General features: G+C 34.6%; 1 protein-coding gene across 8 annotated transcripts in view; it reads right to left on the reverse strand.

Moving 5' to 3' along the window:
- Positions 1-3214: 3214 nt before the first annotated feature.
- HYCC2 (hyccin PI4KA lipid kinase complex subunit 2) overlaps positions 3215-24088 on the reverse strand; it is a 68930-nt gene continuing 48056 nt past the window's right edge. For 4 of the 8 annotated variants that reach the window (XM_081051886.1, XM_081051887.1, XM_081051888.1 and 1 more), the window contains 6 exons: positions 21458-21553; positions 18709-18825; positions 15226-15313; positions 11603-11762; positions 10690-10857; positions 3215-6710 (listed from right to left, as the gene is read on the reverse strand). In XM_081051886.1, the coding sequence (XP_080908012.1) occupies positions 6112-6710; positions 10690-10857; positions 11603-11762; positions 15226-15313; positions 18709-18825; positions 21458-21553 (1228 nt within the window). In that variant the 3' untranslated portion in view covers positions 3215-6111. The remainder of the gene's footprint in view (positions 6711-10689; positions 10858-11602; positions 11763-15225; positions 15314-18708; positions 18826-21457; positions 21554-24088) is intronic. The other 4 variants (XM_081051890.1, XM_081051891.1, XM_081051892.1 and 1 more) reach the window with 1 other exon arrangement.

A 24088-nucleotide genomic window follows, 5' to 3' on the forward strand; every position in this document is an offset into this window, starting at 1 on the left:
ATATTCTCCAAAACAATCATTATTTAATAGTTTAAGTAAATTCTTTAGTTTTTACTGGCCTATATATTTTTAAAAATGAGTAATTTAGCTTTTCTTAACCTTATTATGTTTTTCTGCAAAGAAAACAACACCCAGAGTGATCACGTACATAAATTATATAACAAACATACTATTTTAGCCCATATCATACTGATTAGAATTACCATTGTCCATGTGAAAAGGTGCATTTCCATAACTTCCCCCTCAATTTTACTTTCAAAAAGTCACAATATCATACAATATACCAATTTTAGGAACTTCCTCCCTTTTTTGTTCAATACTGATAAATAGAGTCCTTGATTTGAGTTAACAAGGCATTAAAATGTGCCATAGCAATAATACTTGGACTTAACCTTTAACTGGTCCTTTTGTTGGAAGTGTAAATGTTGACACTTTACTGACATAAGAAAACCTCAAATGGAATCTTCTAGGTAATGTATATCTATGCTCCAGATCAAAGAATATTTTAGTATCTATTTCCCCCAAGGTTAGAAAGCAATCCTTTATGTTAAAGGGGCCTCATTCCTTAACAGTTAGGTACTTTAAAAATTATATTTGGTTAATAGTTTTCTTTGGTAAATTTTGTAATCAATGAAGATGTAAAGACTTTCTTCTGATGTAAAATTAACAGAGCTGTTGACACTCAAACACAGCAAACCAGATTGATATCAATTCCGTAGTTGGGGATGAACTGCACACTGTTCATTTCTCTTTGAAAATGCAAATAGAAGAATTTCTTTATTAAACCTCCTTCCAGATACACAATTGTTTTAAAAGACTCATTTATACTTGAAGCTACACCTAATTCTATTTTTTTGGTAAAATCTATATTAAACATAATAGCATAACAGCAGACATCTCAATGTGCCTTAATTTGTAAACATTTTCTCAAAATTCTGAAGCAAAACACAGAACTTAGATTTCTGTACTATGCTGCCAGTTATTAACATTTCAGATCATTCCTACCTTTCTAATGTGACCAATAGCTAAGAATACAAAAACACTAAACAGACTGAAGTTACCAAAATGTGGTTTTTATTGTCAGGTTTAGAAGGAATGTGCCTACATGGGCAGGAGAAGTTTGGGTGATGATGATTCCTCTAATTCTCATGGCTTGGGATCACCACACAAATTTCTGGCACCAATAAAAATCTAATATAGTTTAAGTGCACATTGGTTGACTCTATGAATAGTATTTCCTATGTATGGTCAGTTCCAATATGATATACTCATTAGGTATACAATACAGGTAATACTAAAATTTATGTCTTACATTAATCAACATAATCACCTTGGCAATGGGAAATTGTACCAATCTAGTAACTATGATTTTATTAGCACTGTTAACAATTTTACACTGCATTCCATCTTATAATCTGGCAAATACGTTAATATTTAAAGTTATCGATAATATCTAGTTGGTTTTCAAACAAGTTGTTTCTAAAAAGCACTTTAAAAAAAATGAAAGTATTACAAATAAATGTCTTAACCGACTTAGTGGTTTGAAACATGACAATAATCATTCAACTTGAAAGATAAAAACTATCATGTTCAGACTGTTTAACATAGCCATAGTATAGAAAAGTTGCTCTAAAATTCTTATAGATTTTCCAACCACTGGCACGACCTGTTAAACATTTTTAAACTGAAAAGGAAATATGTAACTGAAATACTGATTGAAAAAAAATAAAACTTACTTTATATTCCAAGATAAGAAATGGAGAGATTCTCCTTGCCAGTGTTTGTATAAATAGTGTACTATACCCTAAAGACACATACTAATCTTTTTTACTTACAAACAAACATGCAGAGAATTAAACGAGACAACTGATTGTCAACAACTGAAGTACTCAAAAATGGACCCACAAAAACCTCACAAAGTGAGGTAGGAAAAACACCCCACTTCGTTAAAATATTCACAAATATAGTGCAAACAAAACAATCTGACAGAAGTTATTCTCAGTATTCCAGTGTCTAATAAATAATTATAATTAATTTAAAGCTACTAAGTGGAATTTGAGAATATAGGTTGGAAATACTGAGTTTATGTAGATGAGACTACCACATTTAAGACATTGCACATGGTATATACACTTTAAATGGCATGATGGTCACCACTCCATTACGGAACCATAAGCTTTGCACTACAAACCTTTTTCAATCACATAAGAAAATATTGTTTTTAATCTATCTGCTCTAAGCACAAGTAAGGTTCAATCTCTTTTGACATTAGAAATAAATGGAATCAAATTTAATCTTTGCAAAGACTGTGCACTCCATTGTGCAAAACTCCATTGTGCAATATACTAGGAGACTGAAAGCTGCCAGATTCAAAAAGTACTTTAAAAGAGCTAGAAACACTGATGAAAGCCATTTCATTGCGTTTATTTTTGCATTTAAATAAATTCCCAGCAATATAATTAACTATAAAATGGCAGCATACAACTGTTATGTGGAAGAAAATAGTAAGGCATAAATTAGAATAAGAAAAATGTATCTATCCTTATATCTGTGGTATAGGTACCTACATTTCCAACACTTTCCCATCTATGTTAGTACTCTACATTTTTCCTGGATTTAATACTTAATGTGCTGTATTCACCAACTACTAGACCAAAACTGTCCAAAAACTGCTGAAATGAAGTGTTACATAACACTTTTACCATAGTACAAGAAAAGGGGGGCAGTGGGGTGTTAACATGCATTTGATGGGAGACAGGAGTTTGATTCTGGCTCTGCTTCTTAGTTATGTGACTTTGATCACGTCACAAACTTTTTGAGTCTCAGTTTCCTGAGGATGGATATGAGGATGGGGGTATTAGGAGACTAGCAAGATTATCTCTAGGATCTCTGCTAACACAAAAATTCTGACTCTATAATAAATAGGCACAGAAGAATAATCAGAGGGGTAGGGGTCAGGATTTCACATTAGAACCATTTCCCCTCTAGCTTCTAAAATATTTTTATATTTAAAAATCTTATTTCTAAGTTAACTTTTCACTTTACATTTTAGTTTGCTTTCTAATAACATGATTTCAAACAAATGTCACAGAGAGAGACGAGTTCCCAAAACCTTCAGTTATTTCTTTGTATTTCTTAATCCAACCTGGTATAGATGGCATCAATCAAATTATTTTATTATAGAAAACAAGTATTTTCTCCCTATCTAGTTTTTCCATAAATGAGAGGACTTTTTTTTGTTTTTTAATGGAAGTTAGGAAATATAAAACAAAAGGCTGTTAAAAGATAAAGTATGAATATTGCTGGCATATATCTGTTAACACCTGTTGTGTCTCTGGGAACCACTTTAAATGCCAGTAAATAATGCAAATGAATATAAAAAAATCTCTTAGAAAATTTGACTTATGGTTTGTTAAACTAACTCATTCCATTTTAACTATATCTTGCACAGGAATTCTGTTCTAAAATGCTGAATGCAAAGTTTGAACTAAATGAAAATTTTCCCCATTGGGGCCAAATCACATCACTTAAAAGAATGGAACACGAAGGTTACAGGGTCATTCAATATCAATGGGTTATGTATACATACAAAAATACATACGTATATACACATAGATAAACGAAATCCTCTAAGTTGAAAGTTTTCAAAACCAACTTTTCAGGTATAAGATTTTTAACAAACCAGACAGATCTTATAATATTTATTACAGCTTTTGCTGTAATTTGGTATTATTTGGTATTTTTGTGTGTGTGCTTTAACTAAAAGCATGCGAGATTTAGATGCCAATAAATGCACAACTTGTTGAATTAAAAACAATCCTTCAGCCTCCTAAATCAACTCGGCATTTCTGCCATAAAAGTAACTGACCTTCAGCCATGGCTAACCTCTTGTTCCCTGGTAAGCACAATGTTCTTTTCCTTTCATACCTGAAACTTTGCTTTCCTTAGTATGTTACAGATCTTTACTCCTCATTTATTTTGGCTACTTTTTATTTAATTCATTTATCTGGTATCTCCTTAAATTAGAAAAAGTAAAATACGTCTTTGTGATATATACATACACACACATACACACACATACACACACATATACACACACACACACCCCAATAAATTTCTATTTGTCAACTTTTAGCTTTACCCCAGACTTTGGCAATGTTGTAGATACTAGTTTAGGTTATAGTTTACCACTTTAACATAAGCTGAACAATGTTCCAGACAACCAAATTCAAACAAGCATCTCATTGTTCTTATAAAGATTCTAACAGAAAATTCCTTAAAAAACAAAAAAAAACACCTTAGAATCAAAAAAGGAGGGGGTAGATTTATAGGTGTGAAAAAAATAAGGGGCATTTTTCTGGTTATTTTATTTATCAAAATCTACTATAATTTTAATTGGTAGAGATAAAATTTTAAACTTTGTTATTAGGAGAATACTTGCTTTCTATAAATTCCGTTTATTTTTCTTTCACAATAATAAAATAAAAATGTCTAAATGTACAAAGCACTAATACCTCTGATGTATTCTGTGGAAGGATAACACATAGCAGTTCAAGTCACAATATACTGATTTTCAAACACCAAATATATTCTCTTCTATTTCAGTTAAGCATTAGAGCCTGAGACCCAGAAGAGGTCATGATGAAATCTACCCAACCAAATCTGAACTAAATTTATTTTTTTAACCAATAATGCATTTTTGTAGCACAGTTACCAAATGCTACTTTACATACATTCAACATTTAGCTTACTGGCATGATTCTAAAGTTTTATAAAAATGAGAAAGTTTTGCAGATATGTGATTAGAAGGTACACAAATTGCATTACATTAAACACAAAGGCAGTGTGGTCCTTGTAGGAGAAATCAAGTCAGTACCCCCTGGTAAAAATGTTCTATAAAAATGTGTCACATTGAAGCGTCAGTGTTTTCAGCCAATTATCTGTCCCTGATGTATTTCCTTGGAGTATATGATCTACCAGGACTTCAGGTTTCTTAATCTAAAATATCTGACTGAATTTAGGTACATCTAGAAAGCAGCTGAAAGGGTTTCTTCAATTGTCTGACATCACAGAAAGTAGGTTGAGAAATCCCTTTCTTTACCTGAAGACGTACTTGTTCTACTTCAGTCATCATCAGCTCACAAAGGAAAAGAAAGAAAACCAATCAAAATTTCCCCTCACACACACAATCCCACACAAGCTAAACAAAAACCAGCCCCTCCCCCCACAAAAACCCAGCACCAAAGTGTCAGTCATTCCTGGGAAATAGAACATGCCCCTTGGATTCTCTGATTTGTTAGTTGTTCAAACTTGAAGGACAGAAATGACCTTATGTCCCTGTAGGGAGGCGGGAAGGCATGTTAATAATGACTATAGAGCCATTGAGAAAGTGCATTATCAATTAATTACACAATCAACTTAGAGCCCTACCCTCCAATGAAGGTGGCCACAACTTGATTTAAATGCCTCAGTAATTGAACATTTGTGTCCTCGAGATAAAAGAGATGGGGGAGGAGGGAAGAGCCACCCTCATTTTAATGAAAAAGTGCAGCAGTCTACCACCTTTCCCCATGCTTCTCCAGAAAATGATTGCACAGACTCAGAGAAGTCCAAAGTCATAGCAGGATCTCTGAGGCACTCCTGGTTAAGAGAGAAAAAAGAATGACCCAGTAATTTTCATAGTTCTATAGATTATGAGAACAAACCCGTTTTTTTGTTTTTGTTTTTTTGTAATGAAAGCCAAAGAATCATTTCATAGGGATCACATACACCATTTCCTCTAAAGTATACTCAGTCTCACAGTGTTGAAATGGGACCGATCAGCCTATGATGGATTGCACATCACCCAAAGAGAAAGGAAGGCATGGAAAATGCACATATTTTATACTGCTTCACAAACACATTTACAAGGAATAGGTGAAGAGAAGATACAGGAAGGGGAAAAAAAAACCTTATTGCTGTTTCCATACAAAATACAGTATGAATACACCCAAACTAAATCAAATCTGATTACGATGACAAATACTTTCACAATGTGGGATGAAGTTTCTTCTTACACAATGAAATGTTCAGTTTAAAAAATAAGCAGAACGTTGAGAGAGGATGTCAAAACTACACCTGGGATATTAGCTGCATATTGAAACTTGGGGATCGAGACTGCTTGGTTAAAGGAGCTCCTGGGCTGAGGAGCTCTTTACCTTCTCCAGCTTGACCTAGCCGGTCTTCCTGTAGACTGATAGTTGAGTATCGATTAGCATTGTTAGCTGCTAAATTAGTGACTCCCTCAATGCCAACCCCAATGCTGGTACTTGCTTGACTGCCATTTACATAGTCAAATGATTTACTTGAGGAAGCACTGGCTGTCCGGATTAGACTTAAACTATTGGTTTTTGGCACCACCTGGCCAGCAGGCAGACTCAGGTGTTTCTTCATCGGTGTCAGCTCAATTGAATCTACACTAAGATCCATTGGTTGCTGCACATACTGCCTGCGAACTACTGAATCTCGAGGGCTCTCACTGGATTTGATGGCAGAGGATGTTTCTTTGTCCTTGACTGAACGCCCAGTTGCTACTTTCCTTAAGCTTCCCCTCTGAGAAGAGGAAGATGGTTTGGTCCCAAATGGCTGACTGCTGAGGGAAGCCCCTGATGAAAATCCTTCATCTGCATCATTGAGGTTTACTGACTCTTCTCCATTTACACCCTCAGCACCTAAAAAATAAAATAAAATAAAATAAAAATCAGAAAGACTCAGAAATAGCTAAATCAAATAAGAAGTAGCTGGGGATAACAACTCAACTGACCTTATCTCTTGGAAAAGTTGGCAATGACCCTGCTATCAACACTTCCCCTAAATAATTTAGGGGAAGAAACCTTAATCTACAACAATTCTAATGTGTATTCGTTCTGTTCATTTACCTTTCATTAGTCCAGCTTTTGTAAAACTATCCACAAATGAACTCAGTATATTATCTATATTTAGAAATACAAAACAACTTTAGGTAAAATACAAATACAATATTTTGTTGTCATAAATCTTTATAATCCACCTTTGCCAATTTGAGGGGACTACAGCTATTTAAAAAAACATAAAATTTTCCTTGTATCTTCCTTAACCCACCATAAAACAGACTCTCTTCTAAACTTCAGTCACCCAGAATAATGCCAAAAACATTAAACCCTACAAGCCAAACCATTTTTAATTACAATAAAAATTTATATTTATTGAACAGCTAACTGCTTTTCAATAGCTTTAATACCTTTAACATGGAACTAGTAAATTTTCTAACTCCAAATTAAAAAATTATACATTGCTTCAAGTAACTTCATAATTGTATTTATTTTATGGACATATCTAGTCACTGGTTTCCATATTTTCTTGATCAGTTAATGTGAAGAAAATACTTGATTATTAGAGTAGAGAACCAGCAGGAAATAATTTTTACTTCCTATATTATGTATTTTTGTAATATATTAGATTTTTAGTTTGAGATGTATTATTTTCATAACCACAAAATACTACAGTGACCCATTATGCTTCAGGCAGAAACAGCAGTTAATGAAGAATCCTTATCTTGGGATTCTGTAAGAAGGGGAGAAGCATATATATTTAGCTTGGGTTTCTAGAAAGCCCAATTCTCTTACTGAAAGTATGAACAACATTCTCTTAGAAAGTAATACATTTGCTTCTTCAAAAAACTGATAGCAGTTTGCTATGTCATCAAGTATGTATACCAGACTGCAAACAGTTTAATTTGAATCGACATATAGATATCAATATTATAGTTAAGGTAAAATGTTAGCAAAGAAATATATACAAATAACACTTTGAGACAGGTTTATGTAAGTAAAATATATGTGACATATTTAAACATAATCTATTTAACACAATACCTGGAAAAATAAAAATATTTTCTTAGCACTATTTTCTCATAGGGATTAGTTATTTCCTTCCTTCAAAAGAAGAATGAAATAGGCTATCCTTAAAGCAAAAGCCAACTTGTTTTATTATATCCAGCAGTTTAATAATGTTTAATCCTCATGCAAAGCCACATGAAAATGCAGCTGACACCATTTCTCTCAACCCCTTATTTAAAAGAATAGTATATAATGTATCTCAAAATCAAAACTTTAAATTATATTCATGTGATGTCATCTTACAATTTACTTACAATTTGTATAAAGAACTCAAAATGCCCAAAAAAGGATAGTAACTGATTCAGGACTGAATATAAAACTGGGAGTAAACAGAAATGTATTTATTGTTGTGTATATATATAATTAGGAAAGGAGACTGAGAGACTTAGTGCTAGCGTCTGAATCTTGCCACATGCAGATCTGATGCCCAAGCAATATGGTCATAGAAGAAATGATGATAATATAAAAGTCACCATGCAAGAGAATCTACTGATATTTTATATACTAAGAAACGCTTTTTCAATATAGTGGAAATGGACTGTACTTTAATTACAGGCACCCTCAGTTTAACAATTTTAAATCCAGCTTTAAAAATCACAAATAAAATGTTACTTGACAATCAGGATAAAGGTAGGTGATGTATTCCCTTCAATTTCAACATATAATAAATACAATATTAATTGTAAAACTATTTAAAACCACCATACTAAAAAACATGTTTTCTTTTTTTAAAGGTCAATTATCAATGTTTATTCAAAAGCTCCAGCAGACTAGAATTAACAAAACTCTACATAGGTTTTAATAATTTCCTTCCTTCTGTTTAAAAAACTTCAAGAAATAAAAAAGGCAATTGTGTCTCACAACGTTTTTCCTTTCTAGTTTTTCCCTGGGTGGTTAACAATACTATTCATGACCCAAAAAGAGACAACCAAAAAGGATATTTAGTGAACTTTTCATTCATGTCTGCCTTTTCTTATAAATTTAGCTTCTACTAATACTGATTTAATGCTATAATTAATCTAGATTAAAAGGCAAAATAATTTTTGAAAAATGTCAAACACACTGAAGGAACTCATCCCTCTTTCGTTGTAGCTATACCCCACCCTCACAAACTGCAATTTTCTACCAGTGATATGTTAAAATAGAATATTTTACTATTTAATTAGATATTTAAAGGGAACTATTTTGGTTCCTTTTTCAAAGTGTATGGCTTTTGATAAAATGGAAGAAATGTTTCAACCTTATCCCACACTTTCTAGAATTTCATTAGGTGTTGACATAGTACTACTACATTTAGCACAAATACTCCAACATTCTAACAAAGGTCGTAGATACACAATAAAATGGCTCATTTAGTCATCTGGAATGTTGAAAAATAGGATGTTGTTCAATTTAGGTCAAGTCTGGGTTCAATACCTAGTCATATACTTATTTTTATGCCTTTGTACAAGAGAAAACTGACTCCCATGGATAACAAAGAGATACAGAAAAAAAAGGAAAGGGAAGGCTGTATCTTTCACAGGACCTCTGTAAAACAGCACCAACTCTTTGGGTCACCTAGATCATGCACATGCAACACTGTTAAATGAAGTAAGGTCAACCTGGGCAAATAGGCAAGGGAATAGAGGGTAGATTTAGATTCTTACTGAGCATGCTCAAATTTTTAATGCACCAAAGAGCAAGAGACTTCCTTAAGGTGGAAGATAACTGCTTTCATGAATGTTTGGTCTTTGAAATAAGTAAAAATATGTAACCTATTTTAAAACTACTTGCTTTATTTCACAAATTAGTGTAAAATTTTCACAGTAGCAATACATTCACTAACGAAAAAACAATTAGGCTACAGTCCCCTTTCACAAAGCCAACTCCTATGGCATCACATGTAAAGCAACAAATAAACACTTTCCTACCAGAGAGAAGTGTTCTTTTATAGATAGCGGTGGTGGTAGTGGGGTGGGGTGGGGTGGAGAGCAATGGAAGTTTGGGGGGGTGGGAAGGGGAGAATTCTCATTTTGATATACCTACATTGCAGAAACGATGATCTACTAGGATACCTGACCTCTAAATAATACATTTCAATTCTGTTTGGGAGCTATATAAGACAATCATTATTTATAATAAATGATAAAATGTAGTATGCACCAGGATAGTATATTTAAAGAGGAAAGATGTCAATAGTTTATTAGTTAGACCCAGGCAACTTGACCCACAGATTATAAAAATCCAATCAATACCCGTTTACTCTGTCAAAGACATAAACTCTTAATTGACCACCCTGGGATTAGAGATAAATCTCTGACTCCACTTTAGTCCAATTTCTCAAAGATAATATATGAATGCTTTAAAACTCTCCTCACGTATTTTTAAAGAATAAATTATTATAGGAATTAAATCAATTCATAGTGACTAATAAGGCTCATGTCCATTGGGTGCATTTTTCCTTTCCTAATGTTAGAATAAACATGCTCAGTAATGAAAACAACTCCAAGCATTTGCAGACCTGTTGGAGACAGGCCTCTGTCGTTAGTAGCCATGCCAAGCTGTTCTTTGATTACACAGCAATGCAGACTCCAGGCCAGCACAAATGGTAACTAAAGATTGTACTTGACCTGGCACTAGGAAATAGGGGGTTGTGCTTTGTAAGGAGGAGCTAACACATTCTGGCGTAGTGGAAACAAACTAGAATGGCAAGTTGTTCTGCTTGGGGACAGAGAACCGGGATCCTTCTCCAGCAACTGCCTCACTGACTTCTGTCTCCTCATCTCTGTCCTACCCTCTGTTGTGGCTGCTGCTGAGTTGGGCTCCGGTGAGCCGTGCTCAGGGGTCCTGCGCACCAGCACCTCCCCCTCTTGCACACGTTTGATCCCTAGGTCAGTGGAGCCGTGTTGGATCGGGGAGCCAGGAATACTCGAGTCAGCCTCGTTTGAGAAGTCAAAGCCATCTGGGATTCAACATATAAGATTTTAGTGCTTTTGTGCTGCTCTATTCTTTTCTGAGCATTCTGACCCAGGCAGATAAGAGAATGTATATATGAATATGATATAAACATAAATACTATTTAATAGTTACATGTGTGTGCACAGCATACACACACATAAGGCAGCAGATGAACAATGGGAGGTTTGCAAATGAATAGGACAGAAAAATAGGGATCATTAAAATTGCAATTAATATCTTTTAGGCAAGACAGCTTGACCATTCAAGTACCATATGCCTACGAAATACTGCTGGATTCAGCACTTACTGAAAAAAGAAAAGAAAAGACAAAAATCTGAAAACTGTAATCAATTTTTTTATGGATAGCCTATATTATTATACCATTAGTTTGGCTAATTATATAATTTTCTCCCACAATGCTCATACAGGCACCTTTTTCCCCCGTAAAGTAACACGCTTAAAGAAACTTCTTTCCTATTGTTATCACTAGCTCAAAAAAGAGACAAAAATTAAGTTGATCTTATCTTCTGTTATCATGCATAGAGCATTCTAAATAACATCTTTCTACTTCAGTTTTAAAAAATTTATATTAAAATAAATTTAGGCATTTAAACCACATTTCTAGTGCTACCTTTATAAACTAAACAATTTTAATTATATAGACTACTATAATATCATGTATTAATATAGCTTATTAAAACAGTGATAAATTTACTTGAATCCATGAGTAGGTTATACGGTGTACTCACCTTCTCGCCTCCATCTGTGGCGACGGATGGAAGCTGTTGTAATCGCAGTCCGAGAAATCCTCGGCACTGTAGGAGTGACTTCCACTTTAAGAACTTTCTGGCCTTCTTGTGAAGAATCAGGAGCATCAAATGGTAATGAGTTTTTCATGGCATTGGCAACCTAAAATGATAATATAAGTCTATACATATTTACACTCAATATACTTATTTTACACTTCATGTTTCCATAATTTTTTGAATGTGTATTTAAGACTTGTAGCATAAAAGTACCATGTGGCAGAAATGTTTGTATCTCCATTGTTCTCTCTTCTTCTAGGTAGGCTTTTTTAAACGAGAATTTATTTTTAAAAATGTGAGTCACCCCAATTCCTTGGAGTTGTTGATTTTCAAAGAGAAAAAGCATTCCAAAGAAGGAAAGATTGTTTAACTTTGAACCCTAACAGAAGAAAAAGTGGAGTAAGTTTTTCATTCTTCAGATAATAAATAACTTGCAAAATTTAATCTCTAATAAAAAAAATTAGCCTTTTTTCCACTCCTTTGTTTCCCTAAGAGATTTTCCCCAAACATGTCTGGTATTTTGTCCCATCACTGTCTGCTCTCCATGGAGGAGAGTAAAATATCTGGTTAGAGAGTAACTGCCATTCACTAGTACGTTTCTTAACTGGGTAGTGCTAATCTGGCAAAGATCTTGACATAAAGGATTGTCTTTCTCCTCCCTCTCCACTTGGACAAGAACAAGTGGAATGTAGCAACCTGGGTTCAGTGTGCCTGTTCTACCAACTCAAACATTCTCTCCACCAAGGTCTAGACCAGGGGTGTCCAAACTGCGGCCTGTGGACCAACTGCAGTCCGTAATCCATTTTTAACTGGCCCGGAGCAAATTCCAAAAATATATTTAGTTTACTTAAATAAACCAGGTGAGGCAATACGTATTTCACCTCGAGTGAGTGGCCCGGCTGTTTGTGTATTTTACTGCATATGGCCCTTGGTAAAAAACGTTGAAAAAAGTTTGGACACCCCTGGTCTAGACTGAGGGGTGGGGAGTTGAGTCTTTCAATTTATCTTTTATCAGTAGTAAAGACGATGCTTGTGTTAGGTCAGCTGCCGGCATGGTCAAAGCGGCCGGGAGCCAAGTCATACCCCTCTGCCAAATTAAACCCCTCTCCAGGAGACAAATCATTCCCCTTTGCTAAATTAGACCTCTCCTTGCCTGACAGAGACTGGGGCCCCTGGCATTTCCCAGAAAAGGCAGCAGACCGCTGGAGCAATAAGCAACTCGGGACACAGCCGCTCGATCTGCTGCTAGAGGGGCCTGCTCATCTGCCAACTCACTCAGCCAAACCCCTCCCCCAAAATCACATATATACCTCCCACCCTCTACCTTGGGCACGACTTCGCTGGCCCTGGACTGGGGAACCTCGTCCAGGAGCGCAAAAGCACTCACTTTTCTCAACCTGCCTGACTAGACCCATTATTTCACTGCAAGCCTTACATCTTGCTTCTATATTTCCTAACTATTTTATCTATTTATCAGCTGGCTCTAGATTTGAATAGAGAAAAGGAGTATTATTTATTGGGTCTCTTAGAGACCCCTAATAATATAGAACTAGTCCAGGACTAGAGATTACTAATCTCTTTACCTATATTGCCTTGGAAATGCCCCTGTACGTAATTCATAAAACTGTTACAAAGACAAAAGTATGAATTTAAAGAGTCTCTGGGGCCAGCCTGGTGGCTCAGGCGGTTGGAGTTCCGTGCTCTTAACGCTGAAGGCTGCCGGTTCCATTCCCACATTGGTCAGTGGGCTCTCAACCACAAGGTTGCTGGTTCGATTCCTCGACTCCCACAAGGGACGGTGGGCTCTGTCCTCCGCAACTAAGATTGAACACGGCACCTTGAGCTGAGCTACAGCTGAGCTTCTGAATGGCTCAGTTGGTTGGAGTGCGGGCTCTCAACCACTGCGTTGCTGGTTTGACTCCTCGACTCCCGACTCCCGCAAGGGATGGTGCAACTCCCTGCAACTAACAATGGCAACTGGACCTGGAGCTGAGCTGCGCCCTCCACAACTAAGATTGAAAGGACAACTTGACTTGGAAAAAATCCTGGAAGTACACACTGTTCCCCAATAAAGTCCTATTCCCCTTCCCCAATAAAATCTTTAAATATAAAGAGTCTCATAAATGCAAGGTATTATGATGGTGATGTAATTTTTTAATCTTGTTAGCCATTTGTTTTAATGTAAACCTTAGAGTAAAATTAGGGATGATGATACTAGAAAAAAATGGAAATTCAAATATTAAAGAATTATTGTAAATGCTATCTTAATAGATTTCAATTTAGCTTAAAATATAAGATATGAAAAAAAGGCTTTAAAAATTGTACTCTTAAAATGCTGCAAGTAAAAATACATAAATATTTTTAAAATACCATTATAAAAATACTACAAAGAGCTTAGAAAACACAGGAAATTGCAAAGAAATAAAAAATCATCTACAGTTGAATCACCTAGACAACTATTAGCATTTTGTATATTTCCTCTGTCCTGCCTAGAATTAAAAAAAAAAACAGTTGCATAATGCTTTACCACTTAACACAAGTTAGCATCTTATTTTAATATAAATTTTCAAATACATAATTTCATAAAGTAAATATCATATAACTTCATCATTCTCTGCTGTGGAACATTTAAACTGTTTTGATTCTTTTGCAATTAAAAATAACATGATAGTTCAGTTGGTTAGAATTCGAGCTGTTAACAACAGAGTTGCCGGTTCAATTCCTGCATGGGATGGTGGGCTGCACCCATTGCAACTAAGACTGAAAACGGCGACTGGACTTGGAGTTGAGCTGCACCGTGGAAAAACACTGTTCCCCAACATTCCCCAATAAAAAACAAATTTAAAAAATAAATAAATAACTCTAATGTGCTTACAACATATTTTTTTTTTTAATTTAAAGTAGTTTTCTGGGATATGTTGCTAGACCTGGGATACTGGGTTAAACAAAACAAACATACATTACCAAATGGCTTCTGCAAAGGGATGTTCAGAGTTGTGTTATACTACTATTAGTAACATAAAGAATGCCTTCTTTACTTCACTATTGGATGTCTACATTTGTTTTGAAATTGATTGTTTACCTTTTGGAGACATATTTATTTTAAAAGAGCATAAAATCTTTTTATATAAACAAAATATTAATTGGCTTTCGTGTCATGATTGTTGAGAATATTTTTCTCAGGTTGTGCACTGCATATTAATTTTTTTTAAAAAGAAATGATGGTTTAAAATTTAGGTTTTTATGTCGTCAAAACAAAATCATCAACCTTTTTTACTGACTTGTCCCATCACTTAAGCTTAGAAAGTTCTTCCTTCTCTATAAATTTGAGTAAATACAAACTTTTCTTCTCTCTTTTCTTAAAGGCCTTCAAAACATTTAATTTTCTAATTTATTTGAATTTTATTTTGTTTTCTCTCCTACAGTTTACTAACTGTTGTTGTGGAATAAACCTTTTTCCCTCAACAATTTGGATTGCCTCATATATTACATATTAAAGTTTTTTACTCACTAGTGCCCTTTACAGGCACAAGTATGTTTAATAAAAAGTAAACATTGTCACTTACCAATAGTGGTTGAGAAAAGAGTTCTAGCTGAGCTCTATAAATGATGTCATCAAGGACTTCCTGACCAAGGTCCCACTGCCCATTATACCTAAGGAGAAGCAGATTGTTCACTAGCTTTAGCAAATATTTCTAATATCTAACAATAACCTTTTTATTGTTCGAAGTCCTACTATTTTGGTTTTGAAACAAGATTTTCAAATCAATTTTTACACAAGTCATTTCTAACCCATCCTAATTTGGTTACAAGATATTAACATTTAAAACAGTTTACAGGTATCTCTTCATATAAATTGGTTTTTATCATGTGTTGATATTTAGGGTAATCTATTTAATGTATTGATGAAAACCTGGATTATAAACTATATATAGAAACAGTTTTTGATAAAGAAACCCTGACAATTTCTACACTCTAATTTTTGGCTATTTTAAAAGTACTAAAAGGACTATGAACAATTATACACCAACATATTGGACAACCTAGAAAAAATAAATAAATTCCTAGAAACATACAACCTACCAAGATTAAATCATGAAGAAACAGAAACTCTGAACTGACTGATTACTAGTAAGGAGATTGAATCAGCAATCAAAAACTTCCCAAAAAACAAAAGTCCAGGACCAGACGGCTTCATGGGTGAATTCTACCAAACATTTTTTTAAAAATTAGCATCAATCCTTTTCAAACTCTTCCAAAAAATAGAAGAAGAGGGAGTACTTCCAAACTCATGAGGCCAGCATTACCCTGATACCAAAACCAGGCAAGACTGCAAGAAAAGAAAATTACAGGCCACTATATCTGATGAACATAGATGCGAAATTCCTCAAAAACAATTTTAGCAAACCTAATTCAACAGTATATTAAAAATATTATATAGCATGATCAAGTGGGATTTATCCCTGGGATGCAAGGATGGTTAAACATCTGCAATTCATTCAATGTGATATACTGTATTAACAAAATGAGGGATAAAAATCATATTATCTCAATGGATGCAAAATAAGCATTCGACAAAATTCAACATCCATTCATGATAAAAGCTCTCAACAAAGTAGGTATAGAGGGGATGTACCTCAACATAACAAAGGCCATATATATGACAAGCCCACAGCTAACAGCATACTCAATAGTGAAAAACTGAAAGCTTTTCCTCTAAGATCAGGAACAAGACAAGGATGCCCACTTTTGCCACTTTTATTCAACATCGTATTGGAAGTCCTTGTCAGAGCAAAAAGGCAAAAACAAAAAAGAAGTAAAAGGCAACCAAATCTGAAAGAAAGAAGTAAAACTGTCTCTATTTGCAAATTACATATTACATATAGAAAACCCTCAAGAGTCCACCAAAAAGGTGTTAGAATTAATAAATGGATTCAGTAAAGTTGCAGGATACAAAAATCAATATACTAAAATCAGTTACATTTTATGCACTAACAAAACTGTCCAAAAGAGAAATTAAGAAAACAGTCCCCTTTACAATTACATCAAGAAAACAAAAACAAAAAAACAAAAAACCTAGGAATAAATTTAACCAAGGAGGCAAAAGACCTGTACGCTGTACACTTAGTTTTTATATATTGATGAAAGAAACTGAAGAATATAAATAAGTGTAAAAATATTCTGTGCTCATGAATTGGAAGAATTAATATTTTTAAAATGTCCACACAAAGCAATGTATAGATTCAATGTAATCCCTATCTAATTTCTGATGGCATTTTTCACAGTAATAGAATAAATAATTCTAAAAATTTGTATGGAAACACAAAAGACCCTGGATAGCCATAGCAATCTCAAAAAAGAACAAAGCTGAAGGCATCATGCTTCCTGATTTCAAAGTATATTACGAAGCTATGGTAATCAAAACAGTGTGGTACTGGCATGAAAACACACATAGATCAATGGAACAGAATACAGAACCCAGAAATAAACTCACGCATATATAGTCAATTAATTTACAATAAAGGAGCCAAGAATATACACTAGGGAAAGGATAATCTCTTCAGTAAATGGTTTTGGGAAAACTGAACAGCCAGACGCAAAAGAATGAAACGGGATCACTATCTGATGCCACACACAAAAATCAATTTAAAATGGATTGAAGACTTGAAGGTGAGAACTGAAACCATACAACTCCTAGAAGAAAACATAGGTGGTAAGCTCCTTTGATGTTAGTTTTGGCAATGATTTTTTGGATTTGACACCAAAAGCAACTGAAACGAAAGCAAAAATAAACAAGCGGGATTGCATCAAACTAAAATGCTTCTGCACAGCAAAGGACACCATCAACAAAATGAAAGGTAACTTATGAAATGGGAGAAAATATTTGCAAATCATGTATTTGATAAAAGGTTAACATCTAAAACATATAAAGAACTCATAACATTCAATACAAAAAAACTCCAAATAATCCAATTAAAAAAGGGCAAAGGATCTAAATATGTAGACTTTTCCCCAAAGACATTCAAATGGCCAACAGGTACATGAAAAGGTGCTCCGCATTACTAATCATCAGGGAAATGCAAACCAGAACTACAATTAGATATCACTTCACAGCTGTTAGAAAGGCTATTATCAAAAAGAAAAGCAGTAACAAGTATTAATGAGAATGTGGAGAAAAAAGAACCCCCTCTGCACCATTAGTGGGAATTTAAATTGGTGCAGCCACTATAGAAAACAGTATGGAGGTTCCTCAAAAAATTAAAAGTAGAACTATCATATGATCCAGCAATTCAATGTCTATATATCCGAAGGAAACAAAATAATTATCTCACGAAGATATCTGCACCCGATGTTCATTACAGCATTATTTACAATAGCCAAGACATGGAAACAACTTAACCTAGGTGTCCATGGACAGACAAATGGATAAAGAAACTGCTGTGTTGTATATGTACATACACGTGTATGCACACACACACACAAATATTATTCAGCCATAAAAAAAGGGAAATCCTGCCATTTGTGACAACGTGGAAGGACCTCAAGGGCATTATGCTAAAAGAAATAAAGTAGACCAAGAAACACAAATATTGTATGATCTCACTGATACGTAGAATCTAAAACAAAAAACAAAAAAACCCTCAAACTCATAGATACAGAGAATAGATTGGTATTTGCCAGAGGTAGAGGTTGGGTGAAGGGGGACAAAAGATACAAACTTCCAGTTGTAATTATGTGTGGTGATGGATGTCAATTAAACTTATTGTGATAATCATTTCACAATACACAATATAACTAATCATGATGTTGTACACCTAAAACTAATATAATAGGTCAATAAAAATTGTCTTCAATAGTTATATTGCTTTCAACTTAGAAGTGTATTCATTAAAAAAGTACTAAGAGGAGTTCATATTAGAAAAACGAGATAATGGGTCCATCATGGGACAAAAGATTCAGTGTTGTGCAAGTGACAAGGAAAAAAAGAGAAATATTAAGTTTCCAAACATTAGAAAGAATTCACCCAATTTCATAGTCTACCTACTTACATGGCATAATAAACTCCTGTGAGAAGTTGCACCATAAATTCGGGATCCAATACAATTCGACCACAGAGTTCTTTCCAGTGTTTTTCATGTTGCCGTGGAAACCCACTCACACAAACCCTAGGAAAATACAGTATTTATCATGAGTGATTTCCTGTTTCATTGAATCAAATATTTTTGCTTTCATAAATTCATTTCTTCAATTATTTATTCCTCAAACATTCACTGAGTGCCTGCTGTGTGTCAGTTACCGTCCTGGGTCTAGGCATACAGTTGTGAACAAAAAGAAAAAGCAAACAAAAATAAAATCTCATCAAACATACATTCTAGTGGACCATATCAACAAAAACTACCTTTCTCAAATAACTGAATCTTGCAAAATCATCCTTCTCCCTCCTCACAAAAGAAATGCATCAACTTTCATGTATCCCAAATTGTATAAGGAAGAATTAGAAGGAAATATAGAAATCTCAACGCAAATAAAGGGACATTTCAAAATACTGAATTTTGTTAGGCCATTTTTAATCAAAGTACGCATAAACAATCCTCTACCTTCCATTTCCTTAAGAGATGCTTCCAGAAAAAGTATGCTTAATAATTAAAAAGATTATGTGAAAGTTGTAATGTACTTATATTAATAAATTATTAAAATATTTGTAATGGTGAGTCCAGAAGAAAATTTTTAGTTTTTACTACATCATCGTCTCAGGAAATTTTTTAAAATTTCAGTACGTGTGTGTGTGTGTGTCTGTGTGTGTGTGTATGTGTGTGTATGTATTTGCAGCAGAGATATATAATTAGGTGATCAATAAAAGACAAGCATGAAATAGCATTAAATTAGGGTAAACTATGTGGGTGAAATATAATGGAAATTCAATTTCAAGAAGAAAAATAATCAGATTATTAAAGAAGAAATTGTTCATTTATTCCTCAAATGGATGATGGTGGGTATCAGATCACCGTGGTATTTATATCACATACATTTAAAATATTGATCCAACCACTATTTGTTTTTATGTCAATATTTACATACTAGAAATTATATCATTTGCTACTATTTAAGACAGAATAAAAAATTTTAAATGTTAAAAATGTGCAAGGGGTTCGTAGTTTTTCAAAATTATTTAGGGGATACGTGAGTTTGAGGACCATTAAACTCTGCCATCCTTTTGTTTTAAAAAACTTTATTATGCTATAATAAACTTTAAATGCTATAATAATGTTGTCAATTAGAGATTCAGATTGGTTTTAATAAACCAGAAATAGTCACTTATAAATAAATTTATCTGTAGATAGGTGGTAAGTACTTAAACAGTGTATTCTCTTGAGAACAGTATCTAGGCTAGACAAGAACTTTGTTAGTCATTAATCATGTTATTACAGGCCAGTGTAAATAATATACTTATTTTGAGATATTCTATAAAATCAAACTTACCGTTAACTTGGATTGGCCTTCCCCCAACTAGCAAAATTGAGTTTTGTTATAAACAGGACCACACACTCTCTTCCCAATAACGAAACAGCAAGAACTTGGGCAAAGCATTTGTGATAAACAGACCCTTGCAGGCTGTGCCCTCTATGACCCTCCTTCCTGGTATTCATATCCTGTGTCATTCCCTCTTCTTCAATGTGGGTAGGACCTGTGATTTGCTTTTAACCAATAAAATATGGCAAACATGATGGGATTTCCATGATTACGTGTACCTGATTATGTCATTTAAGAATGTAGTGCAAGTCTTCCTGGACTCTCTTACTCCTCTACTTTGAAAAAGTAAGCTGCCATGTTGTAGGTTGGTTGCCTATATTGGGAGGTCCTTATTAGCAGACAGCCAACAAGAAATCAAAGCCCTTAGTCTTAAAACTACAGAAACTGCATTCTGCCATCCAAAGTGTTTAATTCCTCAATCGAGCCTCAGATAAAACTGCAACTCCAGACGACATCTTAACTGAAGCTTTGTAAGACCCTAAGCAATGAACCCAGCTAAGTCATGCCCAGACTCCTGATCCACAGACACTGTGAAATAATGTGTGCTATTTTAAACTGCTAAGTTTATGGCAACAGAAAACCAATAAAGCTTTTTTAACCCTTTTGAGCAGCTCAGTTTCCTCAAGTAAAAATCAGTTGGACAGGATAAACTCAGGGTTTCTTCTATTATTGAAATTCTGTAACTCTAAATGTCCTCTGTCTCCAAACTGATTTATATTTACATTACTTAAATTTTCTTTCTATAGCAGATGTTTAAATTTCAGCCCAGGTCTGTCCAAATCATTAGAAATTCTGATTTAGTAAAGATTAGGACATACAAGTAAAAATGAGACATTTAGATAATTGGTACTATTGCTAATTTTCTTATCCAAAACAGAGACAGTCCTTTGTGAAATATATAAAGGAAAAAGTTCACATTCCTTAAGACTTTCTTCATATTTAGGACTATTTATTCAAAGCTCTCAAAATGGTTTATAAAAACTGGCATCAGGGCAGTGATTAGGTTTATCACTAAACTACCTTAAACTTAAGACATTTTGGCTTAACTTGATACTCATCTAGAAAACACTTTTTTAATGCTGAAATATTTTCAGGAAGTCATGAAGCATGAAAGATGATAAGGATTCCTACAGGAATGTAAGCCCCATGAGTTTTATTTACTACTCTAGCACCAGAAATCAGAACAGTATCTACTACAGAGAATATGCTCAATATATATTTGTCAAACAAATAATTATGAAGATTAATGATGATTATTATTCTCACCTGGAGCCCATCTGACAAAGAGACTGGTAAGATGAAGCAGGCATATACACAATAGCAGAATTGTAACACAACATGAGAAAACTCAGTACTTCAAACCTAGTAAAAAACAAAAACAAAGGGAAAGGATGATTTCTTCCTTGTATGGTTGTAACAACAAAGCTTTAATATTGATTTTCATGATTTCTCAATCAGATTACTGTAGTATCCTCCTCAATGAGATCCCTGTTTCCATTTTATTTTTTAAAGGTCATATCTCTGTTTCCATCTATATGTTCTTCCTCAAAAAAAGAAACCATCATGCATGAACAGACGACTCCCCTATTTACATGAGTGCACTGTTCCTATTGACTGCATGATAAAATCCAAACTCATGATATATAAGGTCCTTTAAAATCCACCCTCAACCTACATCTCCAACCTTCCCCTCCCCTCCACTGCCTACCACACACACCACACTACGTCAATCTTCTTACCACTCCGTGAAGATGCTACAACCTTTCATAATTAATTGCTTTTATGCATGCTGCTTTTTCTTACTAAAACATACCTTTTCACTTGGGAAACTCCTGCTAAACTTTCAAGTCCTGGCTCAAATTTTTACCTTAGACATAAAGCTATTCTTAATTCTCCAAGCTAAAGAAAATGTTCCCGGGGCTGGCCCGGTGGCTCAGACGGTTAGAACTCCATGCTCCTAACTCCGAAGGCTGCCGGTTCGATTCCCACATGGGCCAGTGGGCTCTCAACAACCAAAAAAAAAATAAAAAATGTTCCCTTATCTGTGTAGCTCTAAGTGTCTAAAAAATTGGCTCTTAAACTTAGATGCACATTACAGTTATTTAAGGACCTTTTGGAAAAATATATTCCTGTGTCTCAACCTAGACTGACCCAATTAAAAGCTTTGGGCGTAGGACCCAGGGAATTTGCTCTTTTAAAAAGCTTCCCATAGGGTGGTGAAGAGTATATGGAAACTCTTTGGACCATTTTTGCAAGTCTGAAATTATCTCAAAATGAAAAGCTAAAAACTGAGTTGAAAGTCTGACTCAGAAGCAATTATATCTTCAGATTCCCTTCTCCTTCTCTATGTTGCTAGGTTTACTGAAGATTTATTTTCTAAAATTGAAGATTGCTTTTATGAAAGGATAAAAGAGAAATTTCTACCTAGGAACCACCAGTCATTACTGTGGTTTGGGGCAAGGGGTTGGAAGGGAAAGATACAATACTGTGAAGAGGAAGATTATGTGAAACATACTTTACTGGAAATTGAGACCATAAGCTTTCATCCTCACTTGGCCACTGGAAAGCTACCGTGTTTCCCCAAAAATAAGACCGGGTCTTATATAAAGTTTTGCTCCAAAAGACGCATTATGTTTAGGGGATGTCCTCCTGAAAAATCATGCTAGGGCTTATTTTCTGGTTAGGTCTTATTTTCTGGTTAGGTCTTATTTTCAGGGAAACACGGTAGCAGCCAGCCCTCTAGTTAACAGACTAGAAAAGTTTTCTCTATGGAATTTGACCACCCTAAGGGGAAAGATTTAAAGATATGGCTTATTAGGAAACTCCCCAAGTGAATGGCCCAATGAGAAGTTGTGAAGTTCATGGTCAACTAGCCCTACTAGTATGGCCAGAGCTCTCATTTTTATTACCCTATTCTTAAATATAAGGGGAAATAAAGAATTACCAGACATCTGAGGAACACTACTAACATGAAAAAAAGAGTAAAATAAATAAATGGGTGGGGGGAGTGGAATTTGGAGGAAACAGAGTATACAAAGAAAAAGTATAACTCTGAATAAAGCAAATTATCATTAATATTCTAAAAAAATATGAGATGCTTCTTTAAAAAAAAAGGGGGTCTCTGGGGTGGTCGGTTAGCTCAGTTGGTTAGAGTTCGGTGCTCTTAACAACAAGGTTGCCGGTTCGATCCCCACATAGGCCACTGTGAGCGGCACTCTCCACAACTAGACTGAAACAACTACTTGACTTGGAGCTGATGGGTGCTGGAAAAACACACTTAAAATAAATAAAAGTTAAAAACAAAAACAAAAAAACGGGTCTCTTTTAACAGACCATTCATAAAAAAAGAAAAGCTTTTAGATACAAAACATGAGCACAGAAATTAAAAACTCAAAAAAGAAGTGGTGGATGAAATTGAGGACATACCACATAAAATAAAGCAAAAGGAAAAAGATACGGCAAACAGGAGAGAAGAGAGGACCATTCCAGGAGTTTCAACATCCAAATAATAAAAGCTCCAGAAGACATATAATAAAAGACCAGATAACATGGAGAGACCAAATTAACAAAAATTACTAAAGAAAATTTCTCAGCTTGAAGGACATGAGCTTCCAAATCAAAAGGGTCTGTGTAGTGCTCAGCACAATGGAGAAAATAAACCCATACCAAGAAATATCCCAGTGGAATTTCAGAATACTAGGAACAAAGAATGAGAATAATAGGGTACAGGAAACAGGAGAACCATATAGGAAAAAGACCAAGGGAATTCCCAGGATAAGACTGAGGGGAAATTCCCAAGATAATAGGTGTACACCAGGCAAAGAGGGCAACATAATCCAGACTGAAGTAAGTCAAAAGGCTCTGGGAGCCCCTTTTTCAGGAATATAAAACTGAGAG

Source organism: Rhinolophus hipposideros (assembly GCF_964194185.1).
Source record: "Rhinolophus hipposideros genome assembly, chromosome: 6".
Classification (NCBI taxonomy): Eukaryota; Metazoa; Chordata; class Mammalia; order Chiroptera; family Rhinolophidae; genus Rhinolophus; species Rhinolophus hipposideros.